At 36.9% G+C, this 25,925-nt stretch overlaps 1 protein-coding gene across 5 annotated transcripts in view; it reads left to right on the top strand.

Moving 5' to 3' along the window:
- LOC134753752 (multiple C2 and transmembrane domain-containing protein) overlaps nucleotides 1-25,925 on the top strand; it is a 92,490-nt gene that overhangs the window by 34,409 nt on the left and 32,156 nt on the right. Inside the window, exon 1 of one of the 5 annotated variants that reach the window (XM_063689703.1) lies at nucleotides 23,778-24,090. The exons of 3 other annotated variants lie outside the window; for them this stretch is intronic. In XM_063689703.1, coding sequence (XP_063545773.1) covers nucleotides 23,973-24,090 — 118 coding nt within the window. In that variant the 5' untranslated portion in view covers nucleotides 23,778-23,972. Of the gene's footprint in view, nucleotides 1-23,777; nucleotides 24,091-24,139; nucleotides 24,230-25,925 lie in introns of those variants that run through there. One more of the 5 variants, XM_063689706.1, reaches the window with a different exon arrangement.

The following is a 25,925-nucleotide window of genomic DNA, read 5'->3' as shown; positions in this document are numbered from 1 at the left end:
AAGCGTTATTTGTTTCTTTTACAGATTGCATGTTATTTTTATTAAATTTGTGACAAATCTGTATATTTGGAATTCTGATACGATGCATGTAGGCCAAGATCCGGTCTTACCCGAAGTGGTAAAAGATCGGATGCAAATCATCCGATCTTAAATTCTCAGGAATGCTCAAACTTTATACCTGTCACCACGATGCTTGATTAAATTTCTCTAACAGACGTATATAGTGGTGTTTTTTTTACATAACCGCAAATTAGAATCTAAGCGTCTAATATTGCACACTTAAGTAGGTAACTGATCTCTTTATGAATAAATAATTATAAATATTTTTATTTACCTATCTGCTGTAATTATGAAGATGTAGGTTTATTTTTTTGTTGATTATTATTATTATTTTAATAATGTTAAAGAAATATAATGGTTTCTTGAAATATTATTGTTGTGTTGATTAATCAATTCTTACTTGGTTTAAAATGTGTGCTTATCAAAGCGAATTGGCCTGTTTGTAAGATCGAGAGATGTTTTCTCACACGAAATCATACTCGTAGTTATGTGAGATGGCGTTGGAAAGTTTATTAAGTACCTATAGACTGATATTACTGCAATTGATTAAGTTTTGGTCGTATTAATTCCTCCACTTTCATATTATTTTACCCTTATGTCCTATTTTATCACCCTCTTTCAACCTACCGCGCTTAAGGTGTCAATGAACCTACGTGGTTCATTGACCCACATGGGTTCATTGACCCCACACCTAAAAGTTTGACAATCATAATTTCTTGAAAATTGAGCGCATGGTGTAAGATCGGACGGAAAAAATGCAAAAAAAAAAAGGGTCGGATATGATAGCCCGAGTTACTGCTAGGCCAATTCTTCTATATATGAATCGGTGAGTAAAACCGGTTATTTTGCAATGGTAAACTTTATGGTACCGGCAATAGGGCCGAACTTATAGGCCCGTCCGTTCTTACACCACCAGGTAAAAAAAGAATGCTGTCAATTTATTTTGTTTCCTATATTTAAACACTCATTACACGCTCACTATGACGTTTAGAAAGATATTAAAATTCAATTATATAGAGCATTTCATTATTATCAATTCTGTACTTAAATCATGTCCGTACCCTATCCAAAAGCTGAGAAAAAAAAAAAAACCAACATCATCTCAACCCACCTAAAATCGTCCGAAACTTAGCCGAACTCACTTACTGATAAATATTTTGAAATATGTCTCACGATAGTTTAAGTGCGAGGCTGTATCTCATTAACCGTGATAGCTAGAGAGTTGAAATTTTCACAGATGATGTATTTCTGTTGCCGCTATAACAACAAATACTAAAAAGCACCGAACCCTCGGTGCGCGAGCCCGACTCGCACTTGGCCGGTTTTTTATTATAATGTAGCGTTTCTATCATTATTTCAAGATTTATTTATAAAAAAGTGTGTAAGTGAGTAAAAGCGATTATTATTAACTTGCTAATCATGTATTGCTATTCCCTTATTTTACCGAAAAACCATTTGGCGTATTATGTTTTACGTATCATTTTGAATTTAAAGATCGGATTTGATAAGCAGACAAAAGATAAACTTCCAAAATGTTCAAAATTTTATATTTGCACGGAAAAGTAAAAGCAAAGAATAAGTTAGATTTGGAGATGTCACGAATACCAATTGGGGAATAAGATAAAGCTGCCGAGTTCGGAATAGAAAATAGTCTGATGCATTAAGCTGCCCTACTTTCGGTCTGTCTACAGTACTGTCACTTAGCGGATTGATTATGTTATCTGGCGCCACAGAATCTATGGGCTATTTAGTTTATAGTTTACTAGGTACCTACTTTATAAACTGTAATAGATGTCTGTGACTGTAGGTAGTTTATTTTAATTTCGACAAAGACACAAGCAACAAGGACGAGAGCAAATTATTCCTTCAGAATGCGCCTTCTATTCTATCCAGAAAGCCACGAAAAAAGCAGTTCCAGCAAATTTGAAGACGCTAGCCAGCGAAGGCGGCGTCGATCGTTTTATTCATTATGTATGCGCGAAAAGGGACTGAAAGCAATCATCACGCACTTGGTATATATAAGTACTTCATTCAGAACACGTTATGTTCTAGAAGATCTTTTCTGCAAAGTTGTACAGCAACTTCGATTTCGACACAATTATAGATAGTCACCGTAATGACATCAAAATTATTCTTTTAATATTTTATTTGCCGATGTTGGGCACCAACGGCGAAATTAGGGTTCCCTAGATACGTTGTCAATCGTGATTTTCAATGATTTGCAACAGTAATAAATAATAAATAAATCCGTTCATTTAAAAGACAACATAGGTGGTCCACACATCACTATGTAAAAAATCATAATTAAAATTAAATAAATTAAATTAAAACAGAACAGCAATTTATAAAGAATATTTGGACGTTGATGACATTTATTTTATAAAATTGATTTGGTTCTCACATTGGATGCGGATTCGCGAGCGTGATATCGCCATACACGCACCGTCTCCCGTTCACACATCGGATCCTCACCATCCGCGTGTTTCGTGGCCACGGGTTAAAAGGGGGGGGGGGGGGGGAAGGCGACTTCGATATGCGGAATTACTATGCGGGATCAGATGCACTCCGCAGAATAACACGTACACTACGCAACGCAACCATATAGTACTGTTGTTGGTAACCACGTATTTTGTGGCCACGGGGTAAGCTCGTACCCCGAGCGCCCGTTTGAATTGGAACGGCACCTTAAGGTATGTGTATATGTAGTTCCAATCAATCACGAGGACCATGAGAGATGTTAACAACACCGAAACGAGGACCGAGTCAAAGTGAGAGCCTCCGCGTAGATTTTGCGCTGACTTCAAAATCTAGGTCACACATATTGACGTCTCCCTGAAAATATGGTAGGTACTTACATATAGCTCCTATTTGTAAAATGTTCATTCTTTTTGAAGGCAAGATAATTCCTTAAATTCCACATTTGTCTTTTTGTCGTTCGTTAAACTACTGCTTTTGAGTTCTCAGTGTCAACTTGTTAAGAATTCTTAGTTATATTTTAAACATCATTCAGAATTGTGAAATTATGGCCTTAAGAGTCACACGGAGCCGTCTCCAAAAAGCTGCCCCCATACAATCGAAGTTGCGCTCTCATTTTTAAAACGGCATGCTTACATTAAATTTCTGAAATATTGTACATAATACACGACGTAAAAATGCATCGGGACGCCCGTGAAATAGGAACTTCTTTTGAAAACGAATTACCTAGATTATTATCACTGTAATAGTTGAACGTTTTTCTGACCCCTTAATTGGCGGGAGTATACCGTTCACGGTCGTTAGGTCAATATGTGGGTCAGGTCCAATTTATAGCTAGCTCCGGTCAAATTATACTTACAACGGTCCGTAATAGGGTATTTGACTACTAGTCACAATAAACATCACATTTTCATTTAAAAAATGCCAAATACTAAAGAAGAAGTAACCGAGGATGCGAACCGTCGTTATTTAGCATCTTAATGTATTTTCAGAAGTTTTACTGAGGGCCACTTTCAATTCGGGGCGCGAAAAAAATACTTATTTATTTTATTTGCGTACGGACGCCTACATATGGATGCTACCTGAATATTTTTATTCTACTTAATATCCACGACTACCTAACGAACCATGACATTAAAGGAAAAATTACAAAATCCCAAATGTTCAGGTTCACTCATAATTTCAGGCAAAAATACGTAGACCATAAAACATCGGAATACGTCATTCAGGAGGTATTATACTTGTTGAAGGTTTTCTCACATTTACCCTCGATTCGTTGGGTAATATAATGGACTACTCTCTAGAGGCCAGTTTACTCTCGGTATGAATTACTTTAAGGCTCATAACAGCCATAACGCTATTACGCATATAACGCATTACAGATGTAGTGCATAATTGTTTTCCATCGTATTTTCTCGGAATCGTTCGTATTTGTCATGCTAGTTCAGTCCATGTCAGTACATTTTTTACCAAGACTGACTGAAATAGCATGACACGTTCGTAATTTTCCGTGAAAATACGATGGAAAATAATTTCTTATTGCACTACATCTGCACGCATAATTATTTGTTCAAGTTTCCTGTGGTTATCGTTCTTTCAGCTTTTAGGGGCAATTTCTGATTTCTGATTTCTGAATGTCAAAGAATTTATAGAGGTCAATTTGGTTATGGCAGAGGTGTATATTGAGTTGACACTCAACATAAATTCAGACGAAGACCATGACAGAGTACTAAACTTGCCGATTTTATAAGGCCGTATTTTATCCCAATATCTCCGGTGAAATAGAATTGTAGCCCTCACAGGTGAAAACCTAACTCCGAGGTAATGTCAAACTATAAATTTAGTCCCGTGGTACTTACCTGAAAGACTTATAAAGGGTAGCCAAACACCAGGCGCGACGCAGCGACGCGGTCGCGCGGCGCGACCGCCGCCCATGCTAACAGGTTCGCGACGTCAAACAGACTGCGTCCCGCCGGCCCCTTGCGTCCACGCGGCGCGGACGCGGTGCTGCGTACGGCCGTGTGTCTGGCCAAGCCTTAAGACTGTTGTTCATTCCGAAATAAACCGCATTTTTTTATATCTTATTTTAATACGACCTTGATCGTAAGCACCGATCAGCGTTAGCGGCTCACGCTGATTGGTGTAGACGAAATGTAATCAGGAGTCGTCTCTTAAGGGGTTTCGATCGCTCGCACGTATTGGTGCGCGTTGTGCGTCAGATGCCTGATAACATGACTCAAGGTCGTATCGAAATGAGATGAAAACCATATCAAATTGTCAAAACAGAATCAGCCTCCAGAGACTTATAATTAGTGCCTAAAACTAGAAGATATAAGGAGATATACAGGATAAAAAGCGATACTTAATAAATTATTTCGACCAGCGCAAACGCAGTTTCCGTGCAAAATTTATTTACAAATTTTAAGACGTTCAGCGTATTCGGTTCTCGTTTAAGTATTTCTTGCAATTCATAGTTATGTTACTGTTAGTATTTCGTTTTGTTCCTTACTGATCCATAATAAAACACCCATATAAAGAATTCAATACTTTTGAAAGTTCAACAACGTGCTTTAAAGTTTTTTTTAATGAAAGCTTCGTCTGGTCTGGCAACACTCGGCGCCGGCAGTCCGCCCGACGCCTCCGCGGGAAAAGGTCGCGTGCCATTTTCAAATCGTTTGACATTTGAATTATTTTCCCGCCTATAACCTCTCCCGTTTTATTTTTAAGTGCTGTGAACGGGTCGGCACAGATTATCAAGTTGTTCCCGTTGTGGTCCTTTTATTGAAGTGCACTGTTGTGTGTCAAGTTTAAGTGCAAATTAAAAATGTTGGATGCAGTGCGTGGAAGTTTGTGCTGGTTTCAGCAATTTTGAACGTGACGTGATAATAAAGTGCTACATGCTACATATATTTTAATTTATGGGTGATTTAGTAGGGTTTTGCGGAAACATAATTTTTGATTATCTTCCTGTACAATCTGGCAAAAAAGAGTAGAAATTAAAAAGTGGCAACACTGTAGTTTCGTCCCGTTTTTCTTAGATTGATTTGAAAGGGACACTACAGTGTTGCCACTTTTTAATTTCTACACCTTTTTGCCAGACTGTAATCTGTTTCTTTTTTTTTTTAAATTGTATGAGGTATATTTTCTGTTACATACTTAAATAAATATTTGATACAGGTAGACAGTAGGTATTAATGCATGATATTATTTAGTTAAATCTAGAATTTTACAATTAATATATTATGATGACTTACGATAGTGAAAAACCAATCTGTTGCTGTGATTTTTTCGCGGAAAAATTCGTTGATTCTCGATGATTTCAGATCTCGGTTTTCCTGAGGAAAGCTAAGTTGCCCGAATGTTATGGTACATATTATGCTAAGTAATGATAATGATGAGAATCTTTAAATAAACAATAGCTGCAGACTAACATTTTAAATAATATTGTTTTTATTATACGCATTGGTATACAGAAGGCACGAAAATACACATCTCATTTGTCTGTTTCTCGTTATTATCGTTGAATAATGCAACATTTCATCGGGTTACTATTATTACGGGTTACCAGGAACGCTATTCGACTTTATTATTTAACAGGTTTTGACATTGCAAATGTTGTGAGGTGGCCATATTGAATTGAAATACCCATAATATAAAACAAGGCTAAGGTGCATTGGGATAACTTCGACAACGGGATAATTTTGAAAATCGGAAATGTCAACTTAAATTACTTCATAAATAGGAAGAATTATTTAAAATACAAATTACAAGCTACATACAAATTTACATGATGCATGAAAGTGTTGTTATATAGTGCTATTATATGTATATACGTTTCGTAATATATGTAGTTTAGACCGAGTATCTGGGTGAAAAGGTTCTATTTTCATCTTTAATTAAGCTTTGAGTGTTTTTACATTGTCCTATCCAATATGTAGGATCCTACATCCGCGTATAGTCAGGCCGCGGGGGCGCGCCCGAGCGCCGTCTCTTGCAGTCACGCACACTACAACAATCATTATGTCTACACATACGCACACAAACAAATATTATCGGTCTGACAGCTGCTGACGGGGGGCTCCGACATGGCCTTTGCAAGCGCCTTTCCGATATCGGGTGTCGGAAGGCGCCTATGACATAATTTTTAAGAAAAAAAAAACCGACTTCAATGGGGGATGCCGCTGAAAGTTTACTTATTGTTGATGGTGCACTCTTAGATTCCAGACAATGAAATGAAATAGACAGCATATTTTGCGTAATTATCCTAATCCATTTTTTGACTAATTTTGCCTAATTGCCTAATTATTATAATATTGCCTAATAATGTAGAAAAGGAGGTAAAACCACCCACTTTTCTAGTAGCATTTCGTTTTTGTAAGGGTCGCAGTTCTAACCTAACCTAACCTACTTTTCTGATAGCATTTCGTTTCTGTAAGGGTCACAGTTCTAACCTAACCTAACCCACTTTTCTAGTAGCATTTCCGGGTCCGGGTCTGGGTCCGGATCCGAGTCCGAGTCCGGGTCCGTGTCCGGCTGTCCGGGTCCAAGTTTGGGTCAGAGTTCGGTCCGGGTCCGGATCCGAGTTGGGGTCCATGTCCAGACCCGGATCCGGGTCCGAGTCCGGGTCCAAGTTTGGGTCTGGGTCCATAAGGAAGAGAACAAATCGCCAAACGTGAACTATGTGTCATTGAAGAGTTCCATTCTAATCATTATCAGCAGTTCCACTTAATCAAATGTCACTTTTTAAAATGTAAATGCTGGATTTATTGATGAAAATACAAAAATCACAATATGTATGCATTTCACATTTGAGGAGTTCCCTCGGTTCCTCGTGGGTCTCATCATCAGAACTCGAGCTTGACAAAAATATGCCTTAAAAACTTAAGTTGCTTAACAAACATAAAGAAGAGGACAAATCGCCAAACGTAAACTATGCGTCATTAAAGAGTTCCATTCTGATCATCATCAGCAGTTCCACTTCATCAAATGTCACTTTTTAAAATGGAAATGCTGGATTTGTTGATAAAAATACAAAAATCACTATATGTATGCCTTTCACATTTGAGGAGTTCCCTCGATTCCTCATGGATCCCATCATCAGAACTCGAGCTTGACAAAAATGTTTCTTGAAAACCTAACTTGCTTAACAAACATAACGAAGAGGACAAATCGCCAAACGTGACCTATGCGTCATTGAAGAGTTCCGTTCTGATCATCATCAGCAGTTCCACTTCATCAAATGCGTCTAATAAATAAATGCTACTACGACTTAAAGGACTTTTTTAATGATAATGTTACAGACACCTTATAAGTAATTTATTAAAACAATGACATACTTACTTAAATTACTATGACATACATACCTAAATTTATAACAAAACCATTTTATAATATGAATATTGTACAATAATTTATTTATTATAATACATTTAATAATGATCTCATGTGTAATTAGAATAATTGTTTTATGACCTGATATTTTTTTAGATAAATTAATAATTTGCTACATACAATACAATAAAAAATATAATAATAAAATGTTATGAGTAAGCTATTGATATGCTGTGCCCTTACAGGGTCCATGTGAGACATTGTATATTATAATTTACATCTATACTGTACCATGGTTGCAATAAAGAATTATGAATTATGTCACTTTTTTAAATGTAAGTGCTTGATTTGTTGATGAAAATACTAAAATCACTATATGTAAGCCTTTAACATATGAGGAGTTCCCTCGATTCCTCATGGATCCCATCATCAGAACTGCGTTTTGACAAAAACGGGACCAATCTGTATGTATATACTTACAATAAAAAAAAGAATTTTCAAAATCGGTCCAGAAATGACGGGGTTATGAAGTAACAAACATAAAAAAAAAAAAAACAACCGAATTGATAACCTCCTCCTTATGAAATCTTGAAGTCGGTTAAAAAACAGCTGCAGGAGAGTGCCATTGGGATCGTCCGCCTATTTTGCGTTAGTTATCGTTTATTAGTAATAATGATTTATTAAATGCATAAATAAATACAGAGAAACAAATATATCTTTCATTTATTAAAATTAAAATACAATTTAAAATTAAATAAATAACTACCTAAACATAGAGTATAAAAATTAAGCTAACCTATAAATAACCCAATCATAAAAAAATGCCCCGTCCAACAGGTCGGCCTGCGGCATGGACCCCTAGGGCGCTCTGTACCGCTAGGGCGATACGCTGAGAAAAAAAAATCATTTTACTTCCTTCCGACATCCGATATCGGATCGGACAATGTGAAAACGCTCTTACGCGTGAAGTTAAAATTAGCTTTGATAAAGTTTGGTAAACCTACTTATTAGGTTATTCGGAATAACTGAAAGGTCAAATACGTACATTATAGGATGTTTATTTGATTAAGTGTGTTCAACTTTTGACCGTTCCATGTCAATGTGGCATAACATATACGAGTAAATATTAATAGGGATAAGTTCGCCTTTGTACTACACAATTATATCATATCTGATGTAATCAATATTTCCTTTTTCTCGTACAATAAAGTGTTTACTTTCTTATTATGTGTCGTTCTTAAGGTAGGGATATAAATAAATATCGGTTATCCACAAACAGTGTTGGTCGAAACGTTCTTCTTCTTCGCCTAGCCTTTTCCCATATCATTTGGGGTCGGCTCTCCTCGTCATTCTTCGCCAGGCGTATCTGTTCTGGGTCGTCGAGACATCTACTTGGGCTTTCTTAAGGTCTTTGTTAATGACGGACATCCAGGTCGTAAGGGGTCTACCTCTGCCCGATCTTTTGGAGCCGATGTTGATGTTAAGGACTTGTCTATTAGCCATGTGATCTTCCGGCCTCCTCATGACATGGCCATACCACTTTAAACGCGATTCGGAGAGCTTCTATTGGCCGGATCTTAAAGCTGCAGCGGATGTGCTCATTTCTCACCCTGTCGAGTAGAGTGATACCTCCTGCCCACCTCAACATCTTCATTTCGGTTGTGTGGTATGGACCTTCTTCAAAGGCCAACATTCAGCGCCGTGGGTGAGTGCCGGTCTGATTGCGGACTTGATGTGTTCCCCTTCACACGCAGCGGCATTCCGCTGTCATATAACGAAACGGTTGGCCGAAACGTTAATGCAATTAACCATTAACCCGTAAGCCGTAACGGACGGTTACAGTTTACGGTTTAATTTGTATTGGTTAATTGCAATTAACGTTCGGCCAACACTGTCCACAAAGGTGACATTCGGATGTGAACTGCAGCTGCATTATCGTTGTGATATTATGCTGCCGCTGTATCTGTCAATTTCCTTGGTAAAATGATTGACGGATTGAACTTTATAACTGCGCCAGTAATGCGGCGGCGAATTTTATTCAGGAAATTTCATATATAGTGGCGGCATCAATGCCGCTGCAGTAATGTCGCAACAGTAATGCAGCTGCAGTAGAAATCCGAATGTCACCTGAAGACGCTTGTAGTGTGGAGTATGTTCGCCATGCCATAAAATTAAATCAGAAATCCATTTTATCGACAGCCGTCAATGTTATATACCCTTTTGCCTGTCTTTTTTCATTTTTCAAACTCTTTAGTCGGACCTATTTAGTGTAAGTATTTATTAACATCATAAACTTATATCTCACTTAAGTTGTTTTTTACCGTTTCTTTAAAATTGTACCTACTTTCATAGGTTTCATATTTTTGCGCCAAATAAATAAATGTTGTCTAGAAAACTCAACACAATTGCTATTCTTCATGAAACTCCCGCTTAGCAGTTTAAAAAGACAAAAGGTTAAAGTGCTTCAAACCAAAATGTGCTTTTGTTTTCGTCACTTTAAAGTTTTAATGTTAACTTCGTCCTTTCTCACGAGGTAAATTAATTTAGTTGGAAAAGGTCAAATGTTATGTACGAGACAGATGTAGGTGAATGAAGAGAAAATCCTTAATGTAAAGATTGTAAAGAAAAAAAAATCCATAGTAATATTATAAATGCGAAAGTGTGTCTGTCTGTCTGTTACCTCTTCACGCTGAAACCGCTGAACCGATTTAGTTGAAATTTGGTACAGAGATAGTTTGAGCACCGGGGAAGGACATAGGGTAGTTTTTGTCCCAATCATCCTTTAAGGGGGTGAAAAGGGGGGTGGAAGTTTGTATGGGAAATCGATAATAAGCAAATTGGATAAGTTACCCAAATTACTATCTCCACGCAGAGAAGTCGCGGGCAATAGCTAGTACGTACATAATTATTAACGCGAGAAAGATTAGTTCATAATTTGTAATCGAAAATTTCACAGACATGTTATAAAATAGGTAGGTACCTAAGTAGGTATAGCGTCTTTCCTGACTGATTGTATTAGCTCAGCATGTAACCTTCCATTTGGTATCATTAGAGTGAATTAAGCTCGCCCGATTCAGCAAGTAAATGCTATTAAGTACTAACTCACAGATTCGCAGTAGATAGTACAAGATAGACAACACGAAGGATAGTATAACCAATACCATAGAGTAACTTATACTAGAGCGGTACTGTCATAGTAAATTTTGTAACCCCAGTAAATTCACTGCCATCTGTCGACACACTTTAAAACTAAAAATGAAGATTTATAAAAATACGATAGAATGTATTTAAATATAGATAAATGATTTTTTTTTATTTGCATTAATTATTTTTATGATTTTGACCCATGTTCTTTCACTGATATGCGTTAAAATTGTTAAATATCAAACGAAACCGTCAACGCCATCTATACGACTGTAGGCCAAAACTAGTAGCGCCCTCTGAACGAGAATCAAATTTTCTTGATTTTCAAGGCACGTTTTTTCCTTAGACTGTATCCATCTAATCTATCTTTGCCAATACTATTAAAGGTTAAAGGCAAGAGAGTTTAGGTGTATTAAAAGATCTGTCTCTAATTTCATGGTCCTACCTTCAACTGTGACGAGGGTAATGCCATTCAATTTATTTTCATAATAGAGGGCAAAATAAGGAAAAGGATAAGCGTAATACGTTATTTGATCAAAAAAGTAGCAATCAATCTTTAAACCTTTTTCTAACAAGATTTAGCATTTGCCTGCCCAAATTGGATCGTCAACAGTCAACCGCAGAAGGGTTTGACGAAAAATAAAGACTTTTCCTCATTGTCTTTTTCAGGCGAATAATCCGCCTTTGTATTTTATCAGTAAAAGATTCTATTAAACCGATAAACATATTGTCTATGATACAAAGAGAAAACCCTGACAAAGTGGACGGGCGATGTGGCAAGATCGCCGAAAGCCGTCAAATGTGGCTTTCCATCTTTTTGATAGAAACACACACACATGAAGCATAAAGATCACATGGAAATCCACAAATGAGAGCAGCGTAGGTAAAGTGAGCTGGAAAATTGCATTGGACACATTATGGATGAATCCATTCATGAAGCAATGCATCTTGCGGCTGGGTGTACATAGAAATTAAATATTTCATAGCCAGTTTTTGTTTAGACAGACATATATTACTGTGGACAACCGTTACTACCAAAATCCAGATTACAACTGATGTTCGTCGTCGTCTGTGCCGAAGTCGCGGACCAGATCCGAGACGTGTCCGGCGGACAAATCGGACTAGCTATTACCTGAGTTCGAATTCGCCTATTAAGCGCTCGGCTGTCAGTATCTGTACTAAGAGGGGACTAACGCAAAATTGTAGTTTCTATATTTAATTGAATGAATTCTAGGATTTCCAGGTTATAAAGACTTTTTGTCATGTAAAATCCGTTTAGCCTTTTTTCGTAGTGGAGGAACAAACATCCAAACACAAACTTTCACATTTATAATAGGCGTTGTACAAAGACCGACATCAATTAACGCTTGAATTCAAACAAAAATTTGTATTATACTATGTAGTTATCGACCTTTCATTAGTATCCAATATGCTCGTCTGGCAAAACAAGGTCAACAAAGGGCGCTCGTATTTCCGTACTTCGACAACTGCAGACGAATTTCTACAAGCTTTTTCAAATTTATTTTTACAAGTGTCACTAGGTTAGGTTAGGTCAGGTTAGGTAGTTTGCTCGGTGTTTACACAAAAAAAAAAACTTTCTACCCCTTTCAGAAAACTGGTAATAAGTATCAAACATTTTTCCTTTAATTTATGTATAATCTCGCTTGCAGGCGTTTCTGCTTATTTACTACAAAATTATCATAACGTTTTGTGATAAAATTACAAATTGTCTCAATATTTAAACTGTCCATCCGTCAAATACCTACGCCTTGGTTGAAGTTTCATCCGAAGTTGGTTCAGGCATAATACAATTGGCTCAGTTCGTGAATCCAACTAAGCTTCCGAATGGAATAACGCAGCTATAGCTTACAATCCCATCTAAAGCCAGAATCAAGATATACGGGCCAATTCGAACGTACACTGACATCAGAATAATATTTGAGTCCTGTTATTTAGTGATCCTGCGTCTCGCTCCCACGATAAAGTTACAGGCCAATTCAACAACACTGACATCAGAATGATACCTATTTGAATTATGTTATTTAGTTATCGTGCATTTCGCTCGTACTTGTCGGAAATGTATTTGCACAGGCGAGACGTACGATAACTAAATAACATTATTTAAATATGATTTGAGTGTCCGGTACGTTCGAATTGGCCTGATAGTTTAGTGAGACTTGTGTATGTGTGTATGTTAAGTTTGCGCGCTAAGTAAACATTTAGGCAAGCACAAGCATGCTCTAGTTGCAGTTTAAAATGCAATGTCGTGCTCTAGTTGCAGTTTAAAATGTAGAGTCAATATACTCCTATGCAAATTTATCTTGTGCAATATTTTTTTTCTGGTAGTTGTGGCAATAAAACATTTTATTTTTATTTTTTATTTTTCTATGAAAATATTGAACTTCTAAATTGTAGCGCATACCTACACTAGGATAAGTAATAGTATCTTGATTATTCTTGATGTTCTTGTCAATGTATCTTACAAGATACCTACATAATTTAACGCTCTCTTTTTGTATTCATTTCTAATACCATTTTTTTGCTCTGTCAGGCGCAATCGAGCTATGAACTCGAGATTTTTTTTATCTCGAGAAAATGATAGCCAAGCTATGAAGCTACACATATTTAAACAAGTAAGCGTACAAGCGTTTTTACTACATAAGCCTGAAATAACGTGAAGCAACAATGAGGTCGTTCCTACGCGTTACGCGTAGATGGCTACGGTATCCACAAGGTCATTGTCGGCGTCTTCCATATTTGTCAGTTTTATGCCAAGGACAGGGCCAACGATCGACTGCCTATCTATTTAGGTAGGTAGTTCTTTATTTGTTATTGGAAGTTACTAGTTAAAATACAGTTTGTAGTAAATTCAATACGGGCGAATATTTAAATGGTGGTTAGCGTAGGACCTAAGAATTTTGCATAGAAATATAATCAAAATATTAACAATATATAGCACTTATCTACGATTATGGCGACTGCGTACCGGAGATAAAAAGGCGTATTGGTATGGCTAAGGAAGCTATGACCCGACTGAATGTCATCTGGAAGAAGAGAGGTATAACCAGCGCCACCAAGACCCGGCTAGTACGCGCTCTAGTATTCCCCATATTTCTGTATGGCGTGGAAACATGGACGATACGAGCCCGAGAAAGGCAAAGGATCGATGCATTCGAAATGTGGTGCTGGAGGCGTATGTTGAGGATACCCTGGACCGCCATGCGCACCAATGTATCGATCCTTTCACAGCTTCGTGTCCAAACTCGCCTATCCACAGTCTGTCAGCAGCGCATATTGTTCTACTTCGGCCACATAATGAGGAGGGGAGATGAAAGCCTTGAAAAGCTGATCATTGTTGGAAACACGGAGGGCAAACGAGGCCGGGGACGGTCTCCAACTAGATGGAGCGATCAAGTAAAAGGGGCCCCATCCTCAACCAGCTTTTGCTCGGTCGTCAGAGACGCGATGGACAGGCACCGATAGAGGCAGATTACAAGAACCAGGTGTGGAGCATCCACATCCACTGATGACCACGATCCTCAGTCATGAGGGAGCGACCACAGAGAGAGATTAACAATATAAAATAATTCGGGCCCGCAATGTAAAGCAACACACAAGTTACGAGATACGAGCTTTTTAAGGTAACTAAACGCTTGTTGGCAGTTACTATAAAAAGCTCGTTTGCAGTACATTGCTGCTCGGTAATTTTTCAAAAATTAATTACGGGGTCATAATTAAGTGTAACTTAAAAAAACTTCTTAATCAATGATTACACGGATAATTGCAACTGATGATACATAATTAGAGGCTTTAAAACACAAGTGTGGTTTTATGGGGTCCATATTGGGTTGCATACAATTTTAAGTCATATCTTTGATACGCATAACAACTTGTATCATAATCATCATTGCGCATACAAGTGAAAAGTCATATTATATTGTGTCATACATTTTTAGCCATAATATTTGATGACATACTCAGCAGTTGTCATATATTTTTTGTGCATTTATATATTTTGTGTTTTTTATATTTTGTGTTTAATTATAATGAATCAAATGTCATACCAGCTAAATTCATATTTATCGATACTTATGTTTTTACGTATAACGTTTTGTAGCATAATAATTTACAACCATAATGGTTTAAGGCGTAGAAAAAAACCTTTTCCCTAATCTCCGTCCAAACACTTAATTCGACGGAGCCCCGCTCATGCGGGGCTCCTATTTCTGCGTAGTTTGTCCTTCGGACATCTAAAGAAACCTAACGATTATTTAAACAAATCTATATCTATGATTAGTTTATTTTATAAAACCGTTACTCGTATTGGAGGGGGCTCGTCTCCTTCGATCTCCTCTTTGAACTTATGTACTTACGGAATATTATTTGATATTCACCACTAGCTTTTCGGTGAAGGAAAACATCGTGAGGCAATCTGCATGTATCCACGAAGAAATTCAAAGGTGTATGTGAAGTCCCCAACCCGCATTTGGGACTATAGCCCAATCCCTCTCGTGCATGAGAGGAGGCCTGTGCCCAGCAGTGGGACGTGTATAGGCTGAAATATATATAATAAATTGTATATTTAATAAATTGCTGAACATAATTCAGTACAACGCAAGATAATATCATTATGCGTGGGCGGGATGATACAGATAACAACATTCTGTACGTCCCCTTGTAACGAGCCAAATATTTTATAGTATGTACAGTCAAAAACATAAGTTGCTAAGCGCGGAACGTGTTTGAATTAATCTGGAGTTCTGGACACGTTTTTACTCCCTTCAATAAAGATAGGTAGATAATTATGAAAGCTTGCCCGTTTAATTTATAGAGACCAAATATAAAATATACAAAATATGTAATATGGGACGTGGCACTAGGATATTTTTTTGCCTTTCTAGTGTGAAAACAAATGTCCTAGTGCTAATAAATAAGCCTAATTATAAGCTTAATTGCTTAACATCAATTATCAGGTAACTCATTAAATTTCTCAATTTCACCCCCCTTTTCGCTCTCTGTAGGGATGATTTCCGACATAAAAACTATCCTATGTCCTTCCCCGGAACTCAAACTATCTCTTTGCCAAATTTCAACTAAATCGGTTTAGCAGTTTAAGCGTGAAGAGGTAACACACAGACAGACAGAAAGACTTTCGCGTTTATAATATTATAGTATGGTTTAAGAGGCATTAAACACACAGACGGACAGACATACTTTCGCGTTTATAATATTAGTATGGATTAAGAGGCATTAAATCCGAAAATACTTCCTAATTTAAAATGTTCATATAAACAAATACACGTGTTAAATACCCCGTTATTAATAGTAGTTATAGTGTCGATTATTGTTTCATATTATACAGAACATAGCTATAAATATCGTGTACCTAATATGTGCAAGTGCTCAAACATGTAGTCATAATTGCAAAAATTCTTATAGACAAACGTCATTTAATTTGAAGCTTATAAATTATAAGCTAAGTAAGTTATAACACTCATATTGTTTTTTAATGTAGGAGCGCTTAACATAGCTACAGAAGCTTTCGTATCTCAACGATCTGCATTATTGCGTCTTCAGCCCGCCTTTTAGCCTTCACTGAGATGATTTCACCCAACTGGGAAATTCTAGCCCCTTCAGCCTACGAAAAAGGAACAGCAAATGAAAGTTTATAGGCGGCGGTATCTGGCTTAATTGCTAACAATCTTGAGAACCGACATAATTTGTAAGACTTATGTGTTATGTTGAGAATGTTAAAACAGATAAGGACTAGACACCACAGACGTAAATGTTGTCGCGTAGAGCGATGATTGAAAGCGACAGGGATTAATCTGAACAATTCCTCGGAGCCCTAAAATAAATAAATGAAATAAGAGCATACATTTTTTACGCAATATAAAGTTCCATACATACAGTCTAAATGCATGGGAAACACGAATGGTGGTGCATAAACTATCAATTGTAATAAAACGCTCGCGTGGCCCGGCCTTGGCAACTTTGGCAGGGGTTCAAATTCCAACCGAGCATTCAGGACATGTGGACAGCTTAACAAAGGTCCTACCATTTATATCCCGGAACCGTTTTAACACAAACATAAAAGAAAACTTTAGACAATACAGCTCAAAAGTCTCAAAACTTTAAACATCATAAAGTTCGACCGCGCTAAAACTGTTCATGCCAAGTGCTACGTCACATGCTACTGTCCGCGCGCGAATTCCGTGCACGGCTGAGGAATGTTAGGAATGTTGGGCGTCATGACAGAGTGGTGTCATTTTGTACGTACGGGCGCGGCGCACACCCCCCACTTCCTCGACCTCCGAATGCACGGAATTGGCGCGCGGACAGTACCTACTAAGGCTTACTACTTAGTATGGCGTGTGACTTTCAATCCGGAGGTCACAGATTTACCTAAACACCGGCTTGGTTCGATGAGTTCTCGCAACTTATGTATGAGATATCGCAATCGCTTTTCGGTGAAGGAAAATAGTCGAATCCTAATATCTAAGGCCTAAGTGGTTCCACTATTGGATTGGATGATGAGATGGCATTCGCTTTCGTAAAAACTAATGCGTTTTCAAAGTCTTGGGATTGAACTCCCATGAGCCTTGATAAAAAGATAGGCAACACAAAGGAAGATGATGACACTGCTAAGTCGGTGCAGACCTAATGTGGTTGGAGTCTAAACACTTAGTTGATTTTGGATTACATTTGTCGGCGACCACTCTCATGAGATGTTTCTTGCGAGCCATCAACAAACTGACCAACTTACATTGGAAGCTTAAGTTGTCAGATATGAAAAGCGGGTTATATGGGGTGTAAATCAACATCTGAAGTATTTTTTCCCTTGATGCTTACTTCCTTCTTTTTCAACTTTACTTGTAAATATATTTCGGAATTGGTGTTTTACATTCCGCCATCCCGACAGTAGCTTCAACAAAATTTTATTCTTAAAAATTACCTATAATAACTATTTAAGAAAAAATAAGATACGTAAATAGGCCATGTTTAGAACTCCTTACCTTAAAGGTCAGGGAAATATGCATTATATTATTAATGTTATATCAAGCGACTACGTCCAAGTTTGTTTTTAAACCGGTTAAAACGTTTATGAAAGGTACGACCGACTATTATCGTTGAATCTCTGTTACCAACCGCTTTGCATTTAAATTTGCAAAATGCAACTGCTCCCTATTACAAAGGCGCCCCAGGCCATCGCCTTTAAATAAACTAGGAATTCATAGAATGTTACCTTAAAATGTTTCAGAATAAACGATTTATAATGTCAAAATGAAACTATGTCAAGTTGACAAATAGTAGCACAATACTTAAGATTACACTTGTATTGTCACACTGGCTCAGATTTCCATTGTCAATGACAACCCATGCCAAGCTCTTAACTGAAGTATTGCCTGACCTTTAAATCCGACATTTAAATCTGCCTAGCATGACCCAATTCAAGCTTTACATCGATACTATCCGAAGATAACGTAGCCAGTAGGCAGAATAATAGATAACGTACCGTATATTATACGAGTACATGCAATGTTCTCATTAAAATTGTGCATACGATCAGCAACAAGTTAAAAATGTTAAGAGGCCGGTGTCGATTTTAGTCGCAAAAATGTAAAATTGATAGATTTTGTCCGTGAAATTTTACACCTTTTGTTACCTAATTGAAATAACAAGTACTAGTTTCTATTAGCACGTCTTCTTATCTTACCTTTTATCAGATCAGTTTTTTGAAAACAGACTCACTAAATTAGTAATGTTTGCTTTTCTGATGGACGTTTAGGTAAACGCGCGTAAAGCACTGATTTTGTTGCTCTTATTTGTAAATTTCGTAAAGTTTGGACTGCTTAACATGGTAATTTTGTATTACACATATCCTGTACTTGACGTTTATCAGACTACATTTTTATTATTATGACTTTGAAGTAGTGTAAATGTAAGTTAGACGAAATCAATTTTCTCCAGAAATTACTTCAAAACAAGTGACAATTTCTCTGAAAATCGACTTAATTTTAACGTAATTTTGATACTTAAACAATCTACAACATGAAAATGAAAATGAAAATGAAAAATTGTTTATTTCGTTTAAGAATTACTTATACAGGTAAGTGTTGGTGCCTCTTTTTAAGTAAGAAAATACCTGTGTTAAGAGGCACCGCTCTTCCTTAAAATTGGTAATAAACGGTTTTAAAATATAAATTTAAAGAAATAAAAATGAACACAATATCAGAGAATAACAAAAGTAATTACTTTTAGCTTAATTTAACCTAATGAGAAGATGGACTTGCAAGTCCATATGAGTGTGCGTGTGTGTGTGTGTGTGTGTGTGTGTGTGTGTGTGTGTGTGTGTGTGTGTGTGTGTGTGTGTGTGTGTGTGTGTGTTCAGGTTCCTAAAACATTGTGAATTAAGTTTTCTGTATCATAATAACTCTTACATTTAAGCCAGTCTGTTATAATTTTTTTACATTCATAGAATGGTAAGTGATATATATTTAAGTGCTTATGTATGACATTGTATAATTTGCCGGATTTATAGACAAATTGTCTACTAGCGTATGTGGTATTTATTGAAGTGGTTGGAATTATGTTACCGTTTCTCCTTGGATTTCGTGTGGTAGGTGTATATGGTTTAGATTTGTGTATTTTTAAGGTTGCAAATAATATGTAGAGTTTTCTTACAGTTAGTACATCAGAAAGCTTAAATAGGTCTACAGTTGGAAATCTAAATGGTTTAAAATGCATAACTTTTAATAATGATCTCTGGGCTCTTTCGAGCTCTAAAAATTTGGTTTTAGTAGCGCCTCCCCATACCGGTATACAGTAACTAATTATTGATTGAACTAAGGTTAAATATATTTGTTTAAGAAGTTGTGAAGTAGCGATATGTCTTAAAGTTTTAAAGACCCATATAAGCTTCCTGACACGGCTCATGAGCAGCTCTATTTGCAAGTGCCATGTTAGGCGTTGGTCGACTAATATCCCTAAATACTTAACGCTTTCAACTTTATTTATAACAGAGCATGCACAGTTTTGTATATTGTTATTACATGTATGAATTTTTATGTTATAAATGGAGCCAGGTTGTGAACTATTGTAGTTTGTGAAGCAAATGTAGTTTGTTTTTGTTGCGTTTAATGTAAGGAGACGAGAGTGGAGCCAGCAAGCAACTTCTGATAAACCTAGTTCTGCAGAGTGTTTCACGTCTTCCCAAGTGTCTCCAGTAAAGACAATGGCAGTATCATCGGCATAGGTAAAAATGTGTCCTCTATTTATGTGCATATTACAAAGCTGGTTTATATATATTAAAAATAGGGTTGGGCCAAGGACGCTCCCCTGTGGCACACCAAAAGATATTTCTGATTCTTCGCTTATGTAGGTTCCTATTTTTACTTTTTGCGTACGGTTTTGCAGATAGTCTTTAAAAAGTTGTAGTGGGACGTCTCTTATACCTATATTTTCTAAAACTGAGACTAAGGTAGGAATGGAAACAGTATCGAATGCTTTTTTTAAATCTAAAAATACTGTTAAACATTTTTTTTTTTTATCTATTTTGTCTACGATCAGAGATGTGAGAGCTGTTACTGCATCTTCAGTAGATAGTCCTTTTCTAAAGCCATATTGATTGTCTGATAGTATTTTGAAGTTTGTGAGGTAATTAAGAATGCGGTTATTGAGTAGTTTTTCTAATATTTTAGAGATAGCAGGTAAAACAGAAATTGGCCTGTAGTTGGATGTATCAATGGCTGAAACTATTCTTATACATCAATTTGTATAGTTTACCACCATGATTTTTTGATATTTTTTTAAAAACTGCCCCATCTCTTCATGCATTACTGGTGACGCACGCTCGCGACCTCATTATTAATAGGCAAGATGAGAAATCGTGCTAATATAAACCATTATTTAGATGAAAACTGAAATAAATATCATATACGATGGAAAAAAATGGAATGGAGGTGGCCGGATAGCCGAGCGGTTCAGGCACCTGTCCGGTAAATTATTTTCGATAAATTATTTAATTATTAAAATATTTTCATAGAAAATAATTTAATTTGTTCTTAGAGCATTATTTAGATATTACGTAACAAAACGTGTATAATTTCAACGACTAAATCTATCAATTTTACATTTTTGCTCCAAAATCGACTACGGCCTCTTAATACAATCGCTTGCGCTATGATAACGAAACGCTTTGTGTCTCTCTATCACTCTTCCATATTAGTGCGACCGTGTCGGAGCGTAAAAGCGATTGGCACGTTGGCTACGCGGCCTGCATACATCGGCGAAGAAATACAATAAGGTGTGTTGAAGTTCCCAACCCGCTTCAGGCCAACGTGGGAACTATAGCCTAATACATCTCGTGCTTGAGAGGAGGCCTGTGTCCAGCAGTAGGACGTATACAGGGTGAAATTGTTACCTATGTTTTGATCTTTATTTTGACTAATCAAAATTGAATTTGTCTTGAAGTTTTAATCCGTGGGCGGCTAGAGGCTATCAAACTTAACGAACACACAGGAGCTGAGCATACATCGCACCTAAGATTCCAATGATACACCTACCTACGTAAAACGTATTAAGTAATGTTTAATTTTTTTGTCATTTTTCACAAATTAATTATAAAGATTTGCATCGTCTGACATAACTTTCATTAATTTAGTTGTTTTGTTTTTAAATGTGGCAAATAGGAGCACTTCTCCCATACCGTTTCGTTAAAATAAACCGTTACTTTATTTGTTTTCTATGTGTTTTATACGATCAACGTACTGACCACAACAATACCGCGTGTCATTTTATATTCATGCAAAGTTAATGGTGTTTGCACACCGTTGGCAGAGGCTTTCTGTAATGCAAATAGCTTTAATGCCATGTTTGTCGAGTGGGTTGTGTTTACACCGTTTCGCGCAATAACGTTAATATTAATTGTTTTAATAGTTGTTTATAGGTACCGTCAAGTGAGGTGAATAGGGATGGCTGGAGTGAATAGGGACAAAACTTAAAATGTGTTTTACAAAACAATTTCTTTAAAAATACCCACACAAATTGTATCATTCGATTAAAAATAATAGTAAATTTTGTATGATACTATTTGTGTGGGTATTTTTGATGAAATTGTCAGGTAAATCACATTTTATGTTTTGTCCCTATTCACCCCAGCCATCCCTATTCACCCCGGTTTACGGTATTAAATTCGTTATATGGTGTAAGGTAATTTTTTCTAATCAATTTATAATTGACTTAAAAAAAATTTTACCTCATCATTCAACGTTAAGAGTCACACGAACCCGACTCTAAAAAGTCGATCCCATACAATCGAAGTTACGCTCCCATTTCTTTGTAATACAATTTCTAGCAATGAAAACTGTACCAGACATATTACTTAGATATATTATTTCAGAATGTCGTTTTTAAATTAAATAGTAATTTCGATTGTAGCAGCGGCTAGGTTCGTGACTTAATGATGTTTGCCCACCGTTTCACATATTAGGCTTTCTGTAATAGCTACAAGCTACAAATAGGTAATACAAATTGCTATTGTAGCGCCTTGTCAATGTTTGTTCGAGCAGTTTGTGTTTGCATCGTTTCGCTTAATAACGTTATTAGTAACTGTTATTATGGTGGTTTGTACGTATTAGAAGTTAGTTCTATTATTTGAGAACCATGCATAGAGGGACCTACAGCCACGCAAGTTACGGAAATTTTCCAAATATAGGGAAAAGCTCCCGGAAATTTCACAGGAAACAAAGGAAATCTTCGTTTTGGAAATGGAAAATTTTAATTCCTATAGAAAAATGTTTACAAAAAAATTTCAAGTAGAAATTTTGCAATTTTGGAAACTTCACGACGGCACATGACAACTTATGACCTGACTAAGTACTTGCTTAAATCGTAGACAGCTTACTTTTGTACCGTTTTAAAAAATGAACATTAGGTACTTACATGTAGTTTTAAAATTATGATAAACTATTTCTAGGTGCCTACATAATATAATAAACTTCTCTACATAATACCAACATAAAAAATAGAGTACATTCAAATATATTTTATCTAATTAGATAATATGTAAGATTAGAAACCAATACACACGCGCGGGGTTTACAAAGTATAAGCTTATGTTGAAGTTAAAGCGGAACTTTGCCGAGTTTCTTGAAGAGTTTAAAGAAAAACATTGAAGAAACGAGCAAAATAGTGAAACTACGTAACTATTTTATAAACATTTAACACGTTTCGCCACAACATTTTGCCTTTGCTCGTATTATAAAGATGGGCGTCTCGAGTTTGTCAATTAACCTAGTCACATTGAGTGCCGGGAACCGGCTCGGCGGGCTTTTCTATTAATACCTAGTCGCTTTCCTCTACAAAGTGGGAAAACGCTGGGATCGGCTACAAGCGTAGCTCTACGAAAACGTTAGCAGTGAATGTAAAATTTATAAAAAGATTGCGCGTTCAGCAATTTTTAGTTCTGTTTATGTCATTATGGCTACTTAATAAGTACAAATGCTAAAAAATATCAAAACATGCACTTTAACGTCTCGATAATAAAGCCTTTGTTTAGATATTTGTGAACACCTTGGCCGCTCCGAAATAATATATCTGATGGCGACTGCACCAAACCGCTGCCGAAGATTTATTTCAATAACAATTAATTGTGCGCCGAAGAAAATATAGTTTGTCTATGTTTTGAATCCTCATTAATTTATAAAGATATATCTATGGCTGTAGCGCTTTACTATCATCTTAATGAAAGCGATTCGAGTACATTACTTTGCGTCTCAAACTGGTAATGTTGACATGTATAGTGGATGAGAGACAGTAGATGTGCACAGTATGGCGGCGGAGGGTCGTCAGCGCGCTGCTCGACTGTGTGCTGATGAAGAGACTTAAGCTCGCCGTCAGGAGGTGGAGGAGGATGCGCCTCTTCCGGAAGAAGGAGGGTGAGTAGAGATGAGAGACAGAAGATGTGCCCAGTATGGCGGCGGAGGGTCGTCAGCGCGCTGCTCGACTGTGTGCTGATGAAGAGACTTAAGCTCGCCGTCAGGAGGTGGCGGAGGATGCGCCTCTTCCGGAAGAAGGAGGGTGAGTAGAGATGAGAGACAGAAGATGTGCCCAGTATGGCGGCGGAGGGTCGTCAGCGCGCTGCTCGACTGTGTGCTGATGAAGAGACTTAAGCTCGCCGTCAGGTGGCGGAGGATGCGCCTCTTCCGGAAGAAGGAGGGTGAGTAGAGATGAGAGACAGAAGATGTGCCCAGTATGGCGGCGGAGGGTCGTCAGCGCGCTGCTCGACTGTGTGCTGATGAAGAGACTTAAGCTCGCCGTCAGGTGGCGGAGGATGTGCCTCTTCCGGAAGAAGGAGGGTGAGTATGGATGAGAGACAGTAGATGTGCCCAGTATGGCGGCGAAGGCTTGTCAGCGCGCTGCTCGACTGTGTGCTGATGAATAAATAGACTTAAGCTCGCCGTCAGGAGGAAGCGCCTCTTCTGGAAGAAGGAGGGTGAGACAAGGAACGTACGCATTGGAGGGTCTACCTTTGGACGTAAATCGAAAACTTTAACACCCAACGCCTATAAGCAGGTGCTGCCCCTAACAATTCACGCTCCAACACAAACCCTCCACAAAAGCTCCCAAACATAAATTATCAATAAACTAGCCCTACGGCTCATGCACGGCACACTCAATTTGGTCACCAAAGGCAAAATCTGGATTCCGGACCATTCGGAACAACAGTTAAAAATATTAATTGAAACAGAATGAACCTCTGGCTCGACTTATTTCTAGTTAGTTACATAACTGGTTGTATGGGGTATTTATCGCGATTAGAGAATATAACCAGGTAATTTTTTTAATGGAATAGATTGATAAATTTATTTCTTATTGAAAATTACATTAATTTTAACAATGTCACAAAGTTTCTAAATAACATGAACTCACAAAAAGATCGCCAGATTGTAAGATAAGTAATAATAATTCATTAAAAATAATTAAATATTAAGTAAAAAAAAAAAACAATCAAATAATCATAACAGAAAATTAAAAGTTAGTCAAATACAGTAAAATAAAATGTCAGAGAATAATAATTTAATAATCATACTAAATACAATGTCAAAATATTTTCTCGGCCCCTGAATACGATTTCGTACCTTTTGGCGTCGAGACTCTTGGCCCGTGGGGTCCGAACGCGTCTACACTATTTAAGGAATTGCCTAAAAGAATAGCAGACGCGGTGGTGTCACCGGTGGGTAGAGCTGGCAGCTTCCTCGCACCTCGCACAAAGAATAAGTATTGCGATACAGCGAGAAAATTGCTGCCAGCAACTACGGCACCATGCGGCATGCCGCAGGGGAATAGTTTTTAGTTATTTATTTTAAATGTGTTATTTATTTTTAGATTTAGTTTTAAAGTTTTATAGGTTCGTTATTTAATTCTGTTTTATTTATAGGTATATTAAGTTTGTAAGTAATTTTATTCCACATAAAAATATGAAATAATAATATAATATTATTTCGTAACCGTACATACGTTACATAATCTTTAAAAAAAGGCAAGTAATAAAAATTACAGTAAGGAAATACTTTTTTCACAAATCTGCGCAGCTTCTCCTATATCTGAAAGTTTATTAATTATAAAATATTTTCAAACCACTTAAATGTTTAGCGTTAAGTGGAACTGGAGACATTTTTCTCCGTCAAATTTAAAGTATAATTATTAACCTATAATTATATTTCCATAAGCAAGTCCCTCTTGAAGAATTTTAATTTATTACTTAATTAATATGCAAGAAGAATACTAACGCCTTTTTACTACGTCGGAGGTTTTTTAAATTTATTTTACTCTCCGTCCGCTCGGGCAGGTTTTTCAATTACTTTCCTCCACGAATGATATTTCTGTAAAAAAATCACGTTGTACAAGATTAT

Source organism: Cydia strobilella, chromosome 2, assembly GCF_947568885.1.
Source record: "Cydia strobilella chromosome 2, ilCydStro3.1, whole genome shotgun sequence".
NCBI classification, from domain to species: Eukaryota; Metazoa; Arthropoda; class Insecta; order Lepidoptera; family Tortricidae; genus Cydia; species Cydia strobilella.
Note: the sequence above shows the minus strand (reverse complement) of the source record. Positions and strands in the feature narration are given on the sequence as shown.